The 15,663-nt window shown below is 45.4% G+C and overlaps 1 protein-coding gene across 2 annotated transcripts in view; it reads left to right on the top strand.

Annotated features, from left to right (window-relative positions):
* The window catches only part of LOC106654964 (GATA-binding factor C-like), a 58,128-nt gene extending 43,324 nt beyond the window's left edge, over window positions 1-14,804 (top strand). For both annotated transcript variants that reach the window (XM_014375133.2, XM_023459141.1), the window contains exons 5-8: window positions 1,735-1,869; window positions 13,641-13,836; window positions 13,929-14,137; window positions 14,687-14,804. In XM_014375133.2, the coding sequence (XP_014230619.1) occupies window positions 1,735-1,869; window positions 13,641-13,836; window positions 13,929-14,137; window positions 14,687-14,713 (567 nt within the window). In that variant the 3' untranslated portion in view covers window positions 14,714-14,804. The remainder of the gene's footprint in view (window positions 1-1,734; window positions 1,870-13,640; window positions 13,837-13,928; window positions 14,138-14,686) is intronic.
* Window positions 14,805-15,663: the final 859 nt, after the last annotated feature.

Here is a 15,663-nt window from a genome sequence, read left to right as displayed (position 1 = left end):
CCGGGGCGCCGGTGCCTTACTTAGCTCGCACTCGATCACGCGCGGGCATTTCTCTCTCTCTCTACTCGACACCTCGACCGTATTATATAGGCTCTCGCTCTGCGCGCTTGGTTTTTATTCGGTCGACCGTACATAAGCCCGACTATATCGAAGAAGAAGAAGAAAAAATATCTTCGGCATTAGTGGAGAGCTGCGCCGGGGGTTAACAAAAGAAATACCTGAGTCTCGTCGAACAATGGACCCTGGAAAAATGCATACCTATACACTTCTTCTCTCGCTCTCTTTTTCTGTAAAGGCTCGCGCGCACACACTCGTATATATATATACACAAGCGCGGGGGGCTATATATACCTTTTAACGGGCCCACGAGAGAGGTGTATAGAAAATTTAATAAAAAAAAAATGGAAAAAAAAGTAAAAGCGACAACGTCGAATACGTATCTGGCCCAAAACTCTGTTGTACGCGCGTGTATCGTGAAAATTAGGCTGAGAGGATGTTTTAAAAGAGACTCGCCACTCTCTCGATGTCACTACTGCTCGGCATCATAAGTACCTCTATATACTCTACAATACGCATCGGTCGTGAGATGTGTCGAACGAAGAAAGACACATCGGACGCGCGTATTATACACGCTTGTAAAACTTCTTCTTCTTCTTCTTCTCTACTCCGTTTCTCTTCTCGATATATTTTCTTACGCATCTCTCTCTCGGCTGCTGCTGCTGCTGCTGCTGCTATAATAAAGCTTTTTGCTTAAGTGTTATTGCCCATTGAACGAAAGAGGTGAATGATATTGCGCAGAGTGATGAATGAGCAAAAGACGGAGTAGTAGAGCAACATGCAGAAAACGCACAGGTGTCAGGAGCCGAGAGAGCATTCGACAAAAAGAGAGAGAGAGAGAGATACGGCTACTCACGCCCAAAAGAATTATAAGTGGGGCCCTTTTCTTCCGTTCCTTTGCTACTCGGTTCTTCATATTACATTATGTATTTCCTATATATACTGCTGCTACTACTCTCCTTTGGCCCACGCGCGACGTCATTTGTCAGGCCATTGGACGCCTATAAATCATAAGCGGCTTTTATAGATATGTGCGGCGTTGCGACAATGGCCCCCATAAGAGCCACACACACACATAAACACAATTGTACGAGTATATGAAAAGACACACTTTTCGTGACTACAATGTGCCTTTTGTGCACGAATGCTTCAACGTTTTGTCTTGCGTAATTGTGATCAATCCATTTAATAACCGATAAATCATAAAAATATATATTATGTAAACAAGAAAAACTAGGAGATAATGAAAAGTCGATCGGACAATTGAATTAGACTTCTGAAGTGCACCCATTGTCTCGGGTGTTTTAAGTGCCGTTTGAAAGTCTAGCGCGCGGTTTTACTCCAAAAAAGTTTCGTCGATGATCGGGGCTCTTTAAAAACCTCATCCGTAATAATTAAGTCAATCAACTCGGAGTGTCTTGACAGCGCACCACTCAAGGTATTTTTATTTACGTCAATTTTTCGACGAAACGATGATGAACTGTATTGCTTGTACCCCGTTATAATAATCCTTACGCTATAATACTCGTCGAAATTGTAATACGTCAAAAAAAAAGTTAAGTCGATGATCGTCAGCAGCGGGATCGGATTGATTAATCGGGCTTGGAATTAATGTAATAATTGATACGATTCAACAATGTTGACTAATTTGTTCTCTGTTTATTGTTGTTGTTGCAGTCGCTGCAGAGCGCGGCCAGGCGCGCCGGTACCAGCTGCGCCAATTGCAAAACCGCCACGACGACGCTGTGGCGACGAAACGCCGCCGGCGAGCCGGTCTGCAACGCCTGCGGACTCTACTACAAACTCCACAACGTAAGTACCAAGGAAAAAAAGAAAAATTGTATAAATTCCCGTCCCATGTATCGTGTTTTCACGTGCGCGTGTCCACCACCACCACCACCACCCCCGCACACACGTGAATTTTCCCACAATATTCGCCGACGACGATCGATATACTCTCACTCGACGAGAGAGAAAGACACGAAAACACTCGACCGAAGGGTCTCGATCTCTATATATGCAATTAATCGAACTTCATCTGCTGCTGCTGCTACTCCGGCGGCGGTGACGGTGACGGTGACGCCAGGCGTGCCAAACGACGTGTGACACAGGAAGTTACAAGGCGGCCCGGGCTTTGTCACACGGAAGACACACACACGAGTCCTTATCTTCTGGAGTATGCAAGATAGTCGAGTGTCTGTTTCTTTTTTCACGCTAGATTTGCGCGCGAATCGGTGTAACGATCAGGAGCCGGTGACTGTTTTCTGTCTTACGTGTACTTATCTCACTTACTCTCGTTGTCGTTGTAATTAATGCGTAATATATCACGTGCGCACGAGCTCGGGAGGTCCAGCTGTCGGCACGAAGTACCGGATAGATGCTTACTAGCAGTCCTGCAGTCGAAATTTCAAAAGGTATATATACGCCTCGAGAAGAGCGAATTACGGTATACGTAGTCTGCTGACATTGTACGAAAGACGAGAACAGATCAATCGAGCGAGTTATTCCGACAGCAGGAGGAGGAGAGATGCTGCTGCTGCTTTTGCTCTCTAGGTATATAATGTGCACTCTTGGTCGGCCCGAGAAAGAGACAGATTGTCGTTCTGTTCCTGCGGGGTAAACGATACTCTCTCTCTCTCTCTCTCTCTCTTTGCCACTCCTCCTCTGCTGCAGCAGCAGCAGCAGCAGCTCTGCATATATACTACACGACAATGACGTTGTGCGTAGAGGTATAACAAACACTCGGCTCCCGATGAGCCATGCGATATTTCGCTCGGACGAACTTTTGACGACGCAGCAGCATCGCACGCTCAAGTGCCTTCGTCAAAATCATGCACGAGATGTGTGTGCTTCTGTGTGTCATTATTGGGTATGCCCCCCGTGCCCCTCTCTCTTATGTACTCTCGATTTCTACGTCACATGCCTCGTATATTCATTACACACATGCCCGAAACTGTATACACCCAATATAAGTGCGCGCGCGACAACCTGGGAGGCGCCTATGTGTAATACATGTATTACGGCCTTGTGGAGTACAGCCTATTTCGTTTCCAAAGCGAGTCGACGCGCATCAAAAGTTTCCGGCTCCGTTTTGTAACGCGTGTACGTGTGTGTCCTAATATTATCATCGTATACTTTTCCGGACTGCGTCTATGGGTGGCTCTTTGATTTTTTTGTTTGTTTTCGTTTCGTTTCGGGCGTGGGAGTAGCGGTGGGAGGGGGGCAAGCTATAAGAGATAGATAGAGAGAGAGAGGAGGGAAATCCGAGAAAATGAGACACACAAAAAAAAACACGATCAACCGAAGTAAGGCGGGGAGGAGCAATTAGATACTCCGGATAAGGCCTTTTTCTCTCTCATTCTCGTCGGCTATAGGGGCCGCCGCCGAGAGCACCGGCGAGAGCAGGTAAAATCAATTAATCGTCTAATTAGTCGATGTGAGACAAGCTTTTCATCGACGATGTACTCTGTATATACCACATATATATATACTAGCGGATAGTGCGCAAGGGAGAGGGGGGAAGGACAAGGTGCAGCAGCTTCCGCGAATAGGACCGACTACGACGACAACGACAATTATTGCATGTGTGGCTCCTTTTTATCTATTAGCGAGATCGAAACGCGTCTCGAAGACAACGAGTGGTAGACTGCTGCGATTCGGGGATGCGGTATACGGTTTATATTTATATATGTGTATATACAGCAGAGAACTGCAGACTGCAGACTGCGCACGATTCTCGCTAAATCGTTAATTAAAATCCCGAGAATAGAGATCTTGGGAAAGTGTGTGGACGCTTGGAAATTGGCCTCTCCCCCCGCACCCTCGAGCCCTCGTATACATCCGAACTTTATCATCGCGATACACGTTTACGTAATAATCGCGCTAAAGTTCGAGGTTGTCCCGCGCGTGCGCGTGCATCGACTAAACTGCGAGTGCGATTCCGCTCGCGTCTAGCTCGTGTCTCGCGGCGTTTCGCTTTTTATTTTTTGCTTCCTCTTCCTTTTTTTTTTGCTCCGCTCTTCGTGCCTTCTTGTCGCGCGCAATCGCGCAAAAGTCGCGCCCGAGCCTCGATAAAAGTCTGATAAACGCCTCTTCGTGCGCCGAAGCCGTTACTGTATAGCCGGGGTCTATGTACACCTTTTTCTTTGTTGTACATCATGCACGTGTATATATATATCTGCATATACATGCACACACCGCGGGTACACGTGTTATTCTTTCGTTCTTTTCCTTATCCTTCGTTTATATATATATTTTTTTCTTTTTGCTCTCGCTCTTCGCAGGCCATAACTTTTGTCAAGCCTCGTCGTTAATTTAAAGGCGAAAAATGTTTACGCTACATTTCCTACCGTTGTGTATATAGGCCATTATAATGCCCGGGCCGGTCGAATAAATGTATATATGTATGCGCCGCCTGCACGTATATATCAATTTATGCGCATGAATCCTCGTATAGTTTTTTTTACATATATTTTGCTCGATGCGTCTAAAAAAAAATGGAAGAACCATACCTAGGCTAAATTTTTGTAAGTTTTTAGCGAAATTCCGCGCGAACTCTGGAGCCGATCGTCTCCGCCCGGGCTACTATATAGGCAGTGTGTGGTAGAGGACACAATGGGCTGCTGCTGCTGCTGCTCCGGCTGAATAACGGGATTACGATAAAAATGCTTCTGGCGCGCGCGCGAACACGTCATTTATTCACGTAACTCGAACGCACAAATGTATATATACAAAAAAGGAGGCGCAGAAAAAAAAAAGAGAGAAGAGAGAAGACACATTTGGCTCGTCGAAATGGTATGCGTGGATAAGTTCCTAAAAATATTCGCGGAGTCGTAGGCGCACAGCACGCAACAACAACGGCAACAGCAGCAACATAACACACGGGGCCTGTCCATCAACCGCGTGGTGCTGCTGGTGGTGCTAGCTTTGCCGTCAGAGCCAGCCCCAAAGAAAAAAAAAAGGAGCAAAAGAGCAAAAGGAATCCGTCTCACGTTTTATAAGTATCTACAGACGTATATAATCCTCGGCCACGGCTCGGAAGAGAATGTGCCGCGTGTGTGTGTGTATCGCCACGAGCTTTGCACGGTATTATGCTGTATATATACAGGTCGAGTATTATTTAAGCCCAGCTCCGAGGTATAATATATAAGTGATCGCGTCAGCAGTGACGAAAAACTCGCCTCGAGATCTGGGCGCGCGCTGTCAACGAAGAAAAGAGAGAGAAAAAATCTACGCGCTTACCCCACGAGGCGAGTGTTAATGAACTCGCGAGGTGAAAACAATGAGGCAGAGGCCAATTTTTCAATCGGTTTATAATATCGCATACGTATTAAGTATCCTATAAACTCGACTGCTCAATAATCCACCTGTTCTCTTTCTCGTGTGTGCCAACGATCGTCGCGCGCGTGGATTCATCTGCTATACGTATACATGACGCAAATGTGCCAAAAAGTATTACGTATTATAACACAGCGTGGGTCAGTCGCGTATAATAAAGCTTCGAGCCAACCACACGCATACAGTAGTAGCTATATATAAATGTGTGGCACACATATATACATGTATACACATCGAACCTTATCTCGGGAGCGGATCGAGGCGCTGACGACGTTATCTCGCTGCGAGCGAAAATCTCTGCTGCTGCCGCTGCTGCTGCAGCGCTGCATGTGTACCGCTATAGATATATATGTGTAATGCTCTTTAATACGTAGCGGCAGGTCGTCGTCGTCGCTTGACTCGGCTCGTCGGGTGCGAGAGAGCATCGAGATTCTAATTTTGAAGCAGCCGCGCACGGAAGCTAGGCTATACAGAGTGAAATTGGCAGCTTCGCGAGTCCCAGCTCGAAAGTGAGCCGCTCACGAGCGAATCGTTACTATATTATATACTGTATGGGTTATACAGCGTCGTCGCACATGTACGTCGTGCATCTGTATATATATATGTAAGTGCAGATCTTCGCATGTGTGCGGCGCGGCAAGAGAGACAGAGACGTGTACACACACGTTTATAATGGCAGTGATCGCCGGCAAGGATTACAGATTCGCCGCGCGTACTTAACTTTACGAACTGCTGCTGCTGCTGCTGCTACAGACGTCACGAAGTTTTGTGCAGCTCGTCAACTGCAGCGAGCAATAATACTCCTTGGATGTGTGTTTATGCTGAAATCCTGCCTGGTGCGCGGCACTTGTTTGCTGCGTATTATTTTACATAAATGCGAGGTGCAATATAATTTTATTAAAACTTGCCGATTCGTAAGAATTATTTGAGAAATATAGTTAAATTTGATCGAACAACCTCACACACACACCAATAAGCTCGAGGGAGCCGTTATAACTTGAGGGAGATCACTGTTGCTGCTGCTGCAGGGGGGACATCGTCAAGTTTTTCGGGGAAAGAGAAATAAAATAATATAAAAGTGCAGCCAAGAGAGAAAGAAAGAGAGAGGGTAGGATATAGCTCGTCGACGAGCACAGGATGGCAATGCTGCTTATACTATACGGCTGCTCGCGTCGTGTGCGAGCGCATCAATCGTCTTTAACACACGTGCTCACGTCCCTTTTGTTTGCACCTCTTGGAGACTTTCAGAGCTCTCCTCTCTCTCCTTCTTATACTCAGCTCTCTTGCTGCTGCTGCAGCTCATTGGCTCATTGGCGTTTTTCGCTAGAGCTCGGCTCCGAGTCGTCTTATATATACTACGATATATATAAAACGCACATCACATTGTATTCAAATGTTATATATATATAAACGCGAGACTGCGCGGGTATATAAGGAAGGAGAGAGAGAGAGAGAGGAGGGCCTCGTTAACGTATCCCCATGGGAGATTAATTCAGTCGATATATGCTTGCTCTGTGGCACGACCAGAAGATAAAAAAAATAGTCAGAGAAAGAGGAGCAGCAGCAGCAGCACGGGTAAAAAGGAGAGCAAAGGGGGCAAAAGAAGAGCGCAAATTAGGCCGGTCGAGACAAACAAGAGTGTCGCGCCGCCTTGTGCTGCTTATACTCTCAACTTCGAGTGCAGCAGCTCGACTCCTGTACCTACATCGGAGTTACCAGCTCGTCCTTCCTCCTCCTCCTTCTTACTACTATACTCCGATCGGTATGCAAACGCATTGTGTCGTACACGCGTGTATATATCTCGTACATTTATATACATATATATATAGTGCAGTGCATGGGCAATATTGGAGCCTTGCCTCCGAAATAATCCTATACACCGCTGCTCCGGGCCGAATGTTTTGCATCATATGTATCGTTTGTGTGCGGTGTATACGTGTACGCGAGCGACGATCGCTCAATAGGCCGTATACCGTACATTTTGCACAAACGATAATAATTAACGTCAATTTACGTCGCCCGCGTAACGCAGCCGCGACGAAAAGCCGCGCGTACATATTATACTTATAAGTACGTACACGATACTCGAGTCTCCTATATATATACGTACATAATATATAAAATATCCGCGAAGGCCCTAGTTTTTTTTTTGCTGCCACTGCTGTAGCTGCGACGCCCCATAAATCTCGCGCGTACGCGACGGTGCGAGACTAATTTATGCACATATCGTATAAGTACAGAGGCACACACACGATATATCGTATATGGCTCATTTTTCTAGGCGGCAAAAAATTGTTTATACATATATATATCGCGCGCGTTCGGCTAAAAGCTCCGATCGTTTCGCCGAGATAGCATCGCATTACGGCGCAGCTCTGATGCATTGTCTCCGCCGCGGAAATTACGATGGGAATACTAATATCCTTTGAGCTCTCTCTCTTTAGAGCCGCGCGTATGCAGATGTGCGTTATATACTGTACTGGTACGCAGGCAGGCAGGCACGCACACGAGCGGCAATATATAGAAGGCATTGGGTGGCGGCGGCAATTCGCAGCTTTTGCTTTTCAACAACGATTTCTTTGATGAATTATAATGTGTTGCGCGCGCGCGAGCGGCACTCTTATATATATATGGCTTAGAAAATATGTGTGTGCAGTGCATTCGAGAGCCTCCGCGCATGCACACGCAGAGGCACCAGGCCAATTTCTCGTAGTCGACGTCAAATGTATAATAGCTGGCTCGAATTCAATTCGTCGTCTTTACTCTCTCTCTCTCTCTCTTTGCGTTCTTCCTTCCTTTTTCGCGTGATCGTTGCCGCGCGTCGTCGTCTCTCTCTCTCTCTTCGTAAAAATGAGGGAAAAAAAGGGAAGAAACGAAACGAATAGGCCGTTGCTGCTGCTGCTGCTGTGTCGTACATATACTACAAGGCTGGATGATCGCCTCGGCTGCATCGCGTCATATATATAAATATAAATATACTATGTGGTCGGATGCTTTTGATGAGCCGAGATAAAGACAAATTCGGGCCAATTGCATAATTTCGCAGCGAAGAAGAGAGAACTTGCTGCTGCTGCTGGTGCCGTCGTCGTCGGATGTTGCTTGCCGCGCGAACTCGCCACACTACTGCAGCAGCTAGAAGCAAAAAGCACGAGCAAGTGTGTGCGTGTGTGTGTGTGTGTGTGTGCAAGAGAGCCGTGGCAGTGTCGCGATTTATGCGAGAACATACCGAGAATCAACGGACTTGGCAGTTACGTCACGTCACGCGGCGACTACAAAGTGCATCGCGTACAGCGCGCCGCGCACGGACACACATACATGTACACCCTCGCGCTGTGCTCTTACACGAAGCGGCGGTTCTTCCTCTCTCTCTGGTGTATACTGCATACTTATATATACGAAGAAGACGTACATCATATATATTTATAAAAATATAAACTCGCCAACATTTCGATCAAGGTATATTAACACTAGTTCGACGTTTTATCATTTGTCCGCTGATGGTATATAGCTGCAGCGGCTCCGGATTAATTGGAAAATCACTCGGCACTCGAGTGTCTATACATGTATATAAGTTCCGAGTTTAGAAAATTACAGCAACAACAACGACGACGACGACGACGTAGTAGTAGTAGTATAGTGCATCAAATGTGCGAGTGTGTATCCGTGTGTGTGTGTGCACGCGTGCCTCGAGACCAACTCGCTGCAGTTTTCTTGGCTAGCGTGACGAAGCAGCGCGATACGCACACACACACACACACACACACACACACACACACACACACAAAGCAGCAGTATGCACGTAAATACAGTACAACGTATACACATGGAGCGCGCAAAAAAGAGACGAAAGTGGCCGCGACTTAATAATATGAAAAATAAGATACTCTTTCTCGAGAGAGAGAGAGAGACCTCGCGCGCTCGAGGCTCATCACTGTCCATTTTCTCTCTCTCTCTCTTTTACTTCGTATATATACAGCAATCGGCGGGTGAGGGCACAGCACCATGAGTACAACACAGTGCACACACGGAGTCTCTCATCAAACGCGTATTACATACGATACGCGTGTATGTGTACCATTATGTAGCCGATCGTACACACACAGAACTGCATAGTGCGGCAGAGAAAATCGCTATCGTCTTATTTTCCTCCAACCTCCTCCAGCAGCAGCAGCAGCAGCAGCTCTGTTAGCTCCTTATAGAAAAGAAGACGAGTATAGATGAGGAGAGGTAACGCACACACACCAGTGGCCGTGATCTCCTCTTCCGTCTTCTATTCTGTGCTGTAGTGCTGCTGCAGCGCACGGATCCTAGAGAATTAATTTCGACCAAATTGTCTTTTATACACAGAGCCCAGAGAGAGAGAGAGAGCCGTTGCAATTTTCTAGAGCTGCAGCTATATGGCCAGCACGCGCCGCTGTATATTATTGCAACGTAATCGCGGATCGGCAAACAAAGCGCACCAGGGTGGAGCGAAGCTATACAGCTCTAGCTATATAGCGAGTGCAACAATTTCACCGGCGAGAAAGAGTTTGAAAAATTACTAAAAAAAAATTTCTCTCTCTCTCTCTCCGCGCAGACTTACACACACGCACGCACCGTAAGAGTCGACGAGAAAGAGCTCGACGCGCGTTAAAGCGATACAGTGCGCAGAAGATGAGTATATATAGCAAGCGGAGCAGCTGCTGCTCTGGAATTGTGCGCTATATAGTAACGTATAGTGTCGATTCGTTAATTGTAATTGCCCGCCCGCGTGTCTGTGTGTATGTGTATGTAACGAGCTTCGGAGCAGCTCCTCTCCGCAGTAAAAGTGCCCGCGCGCGAAGAATTTCAAGAGTGCGCGGACTATAGTAGTTCCAGCTCGCGGATCGCACGAGAAAATACACGTATATGTATTTTCGCTCTCGAAATCTCGAGCTTAGCTGAATTTTCATTCATTATGTATAACCGTATATCTCTATATTTCTGTGCGTGTGTATTAATATATAACGACGCTCGTAACAACAACAACAATAATACGAGAAATTCTCTCGGCTTCCAAAGGCATCCAAGTATCCCCTCGTATATTATACACATCTGTGCGCGCGATGCAGTTCGATTCTCAATGGGTATATTTATGCATTATTATTAATCAATCGGATCGCGGCGCGCAGAGGCTTTAATACATACACATATATCTAAAACTGCTAATCTCGGTGTACCGATCCGCGAGCACGTGCACAAAACGAACAATCAATCCGCGCGCACACGGATGGAAAAAAATTCACACATACATGTATATAATACGTATATACGCATTGGATTTTCCCGCGCTAAAACTCGAATATAACGTGCGCAATCGATCGATCCCCGCGCGTACTGCACTGCGCACACGGTGCACGGATTCTCTATCTGCTATATACTACTGCACAAGAGAGCAGCTCCCTTGCCGCTGCTTGCGATCGCGTCGCGAGCGTTGCGTTGCGTCAGTATATATATTCGCTCTGCCAGCCATTGTTTCAGCTCTCTCGCCTAGCATGCGAATCTCTATCTCTCTCTCTCTCTCTCTCTCTCTCTCTCTCTGACACGTATACACACGAGGCTCATAAACACATATGTATGGCTCTCGTGTGCATACATACACACACAACTGAGTAATGGCCTTGACTGATTTTTCTTTCTATTCGCTCGTATGAATAAAACGTGGATATACACTCGTATTGTTGTATCTCGACGTGTGTTTTCTGCGCTGGAGCACATGCTCGCGATCTGCTGCCCCGCGTGTAGATTATAAATGCGTAATAACACTGGTAGATATATGCTCGGACCTAATTATGATCGGATTGTTGAAAAATAACTTTTTAAACATGACCATCGATTGGTTGGTTTTTGGCAATTTTTCTGATACAATCGTGTTGGAATCGTTGAAAGCATTTTAAATGACCTGTCAATGCTACTCAGACCGTTTTCGATCACTTTGAGCCTCTGCCACTAGATGGCTAGTACATGATATCTGAAATCTGCAAGTAGTAGAGTCAAAATTCGGTTTTAAATTAATAAAATCAGCTATCCTCTGGTTGTTAGTTTTTAGTTTTTAGTTGTCCAAAAACTAGCCATAAAACAATGTTACGTGCGTTTCTACCAGGCCAACGAGAGCAAACGAGCGCAATTGAATATTTTAATATTATACGGGCGTAATCCTAATATTTGCGTAAAAAGAGCTTCAGCCTAAATTCGATGCATGTACAGCGATTCGTGCACGTGTGTGCTGCTCTGCTGACGTCCATTCACACAGAAGAAATGATACATAGTCGCGTTATAATATATCGATTTTATCAATCGCGTCGAAAGGCGCAAAGTGTACTTATTTTATTGCTCGTCGCGATCCTCTACGTCTCTGTGCCACCACCGCTTGACTCTTCTCGTTACTTAATAATATATAAAAAAATAAAACAGCAACTTGTGACATGTGAAACGTTTCGCGAGGTTTATGCGCGTTAATACATACGCCGCATGTGGCCATACGTAGCTCGAGTTCGAGATCTCTCTCTCTCTCTCTCTCTGACGGCTGCTATACTCAGCTTCGTATTAGCTTCGACTTGGCTACATAAGAAGTATATATGTATACAAAACGCAGCCGAGCATCGCAATAACTACGTATGTGTCTGCGTACGTGTGCATATTAGCAGCAGACCGCGGCGGAAAACTCCAAGCTTTTACTCCTTACGGACTCCTTCCATATAATATCGCATTAACTCCTCGCGCTTGGGTCGTTTGTACTTGGCGCACGTATGTGTGTGTGTGTGTGTGTTGTACACATTACTCTCCGCAGCGGTGCAGCGCAGCTCTCGACTTTATGCGCGTGCGCGAGATCTCGACAACGGCCGCGTTAATCCTGTAATTACGGGGCTTTTTAGCATTTATGCTTATGTACACACACACACGCACGTAGACATTCGCATATGATACTGTGTTGATTGTACGTGTGTGTGTGTCGATGCTGAGCCGAGCGAGTCAGCCTCTCATTAACCGTCAGGATTTCACTATTGTTTAACACTCGGGCTCCGCGTTCTTTTATTTATTTTCTGTTGTTGTTTTTTTTTTCTAAATATAATCAAACGAATGATTTTCAATTGTATATTTATATTCTCGCGCCGCGCGCGCAGTCGATTCTATGTAACGTTGAGAAAAATCGTGGCAATAATATCGTAATATATAAAACGCCTATGCCCAAAGCTAATAAACGATGGGATAAACGCGTGTATAGGCACCGATTGTTCGCCGATTGTATTGCAGCAGCAGCAGCAGCACGTGTACAACTCGAGCAAAAATATAAAAAATAAAACGAGCAAAGTGCATATTTCGCAAACCTCGCGCGGTCGATTATAACGTTTTAAAGAAGAGAATAAAATTCCACGAAAAGCTCGCACGTGCCGAAGCTCTGTGCACGGTAGCAGCTCTAACGATCAGCATCGCTCGCGGAGAGCACAGGATTAATACGAGCCGAGATGCATGTATATACGTATTATAAGTACGATGCACCTATCTGAAATCCAAGTGCGTCGATCGTTCGGGCCCGATAACGCGCGCCGGCCCGGTGCACCGAACTCTCTCTCTCTCTCTCTCTCATATAATATATTTATATACGCGTCTGAAAAGTAGCAGCAGCAGCAGTAGCAGCTCTCCAGTATCAGCAGCACACTTACACACATACACACAGACACACAAGTGCACACATGGCGCAGAAAACGGAGCTTATAATATACGTGTGTGCGCGCGCGGCGACTTTTTGCGATGGTGTCGAGCGATAGGCTCACAATGCCGCTCTTTCATTCCGCGACTATTTCAATCTAGACGAAAGATAGATAACGCGATCGCGCGACCATCTCTTTCTTTTCTCTCTCTCACTCTCTTTCTCTTTTACTCTTTTTTTTTTGTGTGCCTCGCACTACTCCGTTCCTACTATACTATAGTGCCATTTCGTGCAACACGCGATAAATCACGATATTGCACGCGGCGCAACGAGATATCTTTATTCATCATGCGCACGGTGCACACAGACACACACACACAGCCCCAGAGAGCAGCGGAGTTGGTAGTCGAAAGTCTGCGCGCGCGGAAAGCATTCCTTAACTCGAATGACTCACACACATACACACACATCTGTCCATATACCCCATCCTCGACTTTATTGTACTTTTAATAAGTAATTTTTCACATATCGTATATACTAACGAGTCCGAAAAATCATTTGTTTTGGCTGTTCGCAGGTGAACCGACCGCTGACCATGAAGAAGGACGGCATCCAGACGCGCAATCGCAAGCTCTCCTCGAAGAGCAAAAAGAAAAAGTCGAGCAGCTGCCTGGGCATCGGCGTGATGGGCGACATGATCAAGACCGGCGCCCATCTGGACCTCGACAACAAGCCCTTCCACTCGGGCTTCGGCGCGCCCATGAGCGACTACCGTGAGTATACCAACTTCTTCCTTCATACATCGACAAAAGATCATCAACGACTCAAATATATTGATCGAATTTTTCCTCCGGTTTAATTGCAGGTACCTCGCAGCATCACCACACGATGCACCCGGCCATGCAGCACTACATGTACCACACGGGCGTCGGGGTCGGCGTGACGGGCTCGCTGCACCAGGGCTTCACGGCGCCGCCGCCGCCCTCGATCCATCCCCATTCCCATGCCCATCCGCACTCGCAGCACATGAGCAGTCTGCAGGGACTGCACTTGGCCGCCACGACGAATGCAATGGTGAGTCATCGGCGCACACACACACACATAAATATAATATATATAACCCGTTATTAAGTATCAACTCGTTTCCGAGTACCGAGACAGCTTTTTCTCGTTAAATACGATTTGAATGACGTACGAAACAAAGAAGAAGAAAAAAAAAATTATTCGGAATAATAATCTAGGCGCGCGAGCAAATCTCCTTTCGCAATAATCTCGAAACAATTTTACTCTCTCGCTTGCGCGACTCGATCGATCAATCCTTCCCGAGCACATTTTGAAAAGCACAAAACGGCAATCATTCAGCAAGTACAAAAGGCCACATCTCGCGTCTCATTATGCGTATCGTAAAATGTGTATACGGATACAAATAAATTCGGTCCGCAGCGGAGAGTCGTTGGACGCGCGCGCTAAAAAATTCATATTCCATCGCGTGTGCCCCGCGCGCGCAGTAGAAAAGAATAAAAGCGATCGAAGTCGTGTATATATACGCGTATGTGTGTGCAAAAGTCACGAGTCACGCAGCTCTGACGATGGGCATTTTTGCCTCTGTTCTCTCTGTTACAGACGGGCTGGAGATCGGAATACACTTGAACGAGCGATATCTTCAGTCACTAAATAAAAGCTGGGCACGAAAAATTGCTCGCTTTTAATACTTACACACAAGCCAGATAGAGAGAGAGAGAGAGACAGAAGACGTTCAACCGCAGAGGATGAAGCTCCATCATCAAAAAAAAAAAAAAAAAAAAAAGAAGAAGAAGAAGTAGTGACCTGTAAATATGTAAAGCGATGCGCGCGCGATAATACACGCAACACAATCGTAATTTATAATTCATACACCTTGTGAGTGTGAGTGTATATGAACACGCGTACGTTAAAGGATTAAGTAAGTGGATTAAAAAAAAAACATTATCGAGTTTAAGGATTTTAAAAGTAAATGAAGTAAATGAACTACAAGAGAAAAAAAAATGCATAGGGTCCACCGAGCCCCGGCCCTCCTAAGTACAAACAAAGTCAGTTTTTTTAAATATAATGAAGAAAAAAAAAATATCGATTAATTATAAATATATGCCTATAAATATTATTATTAAAACAAATTCGTACAGTTACAATTGAAATATGATATTATTAATATTATATATATAAAAGCATAGATTAAATCCCGCATAAAAAAACAAACTATTTAAATATGTGAATGTTTTATATTAATTAATTAAATTAATTAGCGTGTTGAGTCTTTCGAGCGAGATATGAAATACTTTTTGTAAATAATATTATAAAAGTAGCTTTTCGAACTTTTCAAAGCACACCATTGTAAACCGTATGTAGATATAAAAAAAAAAACATTGAAACGTTCACGATGGTTCATGCGTAATTGTATCCCTATATAACGTACGAAGAAGAAAGAGAGCATCGAGAATATAATATGTATAGGCGGAATTTTTAACTTCGTTTCGTGAACTGCTCGCAATAGATAACATTTACAGTTGAAAATCGATAGCCCCCTTTGAAAGAAAAATACGTTAACTCGTGTACATTCGTGT

This window comes from Trichogramma pretiosum, unplaced genomic scaffold (assembly GCF_000599845.2).
Source record: "Trichogramma pretiosum strain Unisexual culture from Peru unplaced genomic scaffold, Tpre_2.0 scaffold23, whole genome shotgun sequence".
NCBI lineage: Eukaryota > Metazoa > Arthropoda > Insecta > Hymenoptera > Trichogrammatidae > Trichogramma > Trichogramma pretiosum.
Note: the sequence above shows the minus strand (reverse complement) of the source record. Positions and strands in the feature narration are given on the sequence as shown.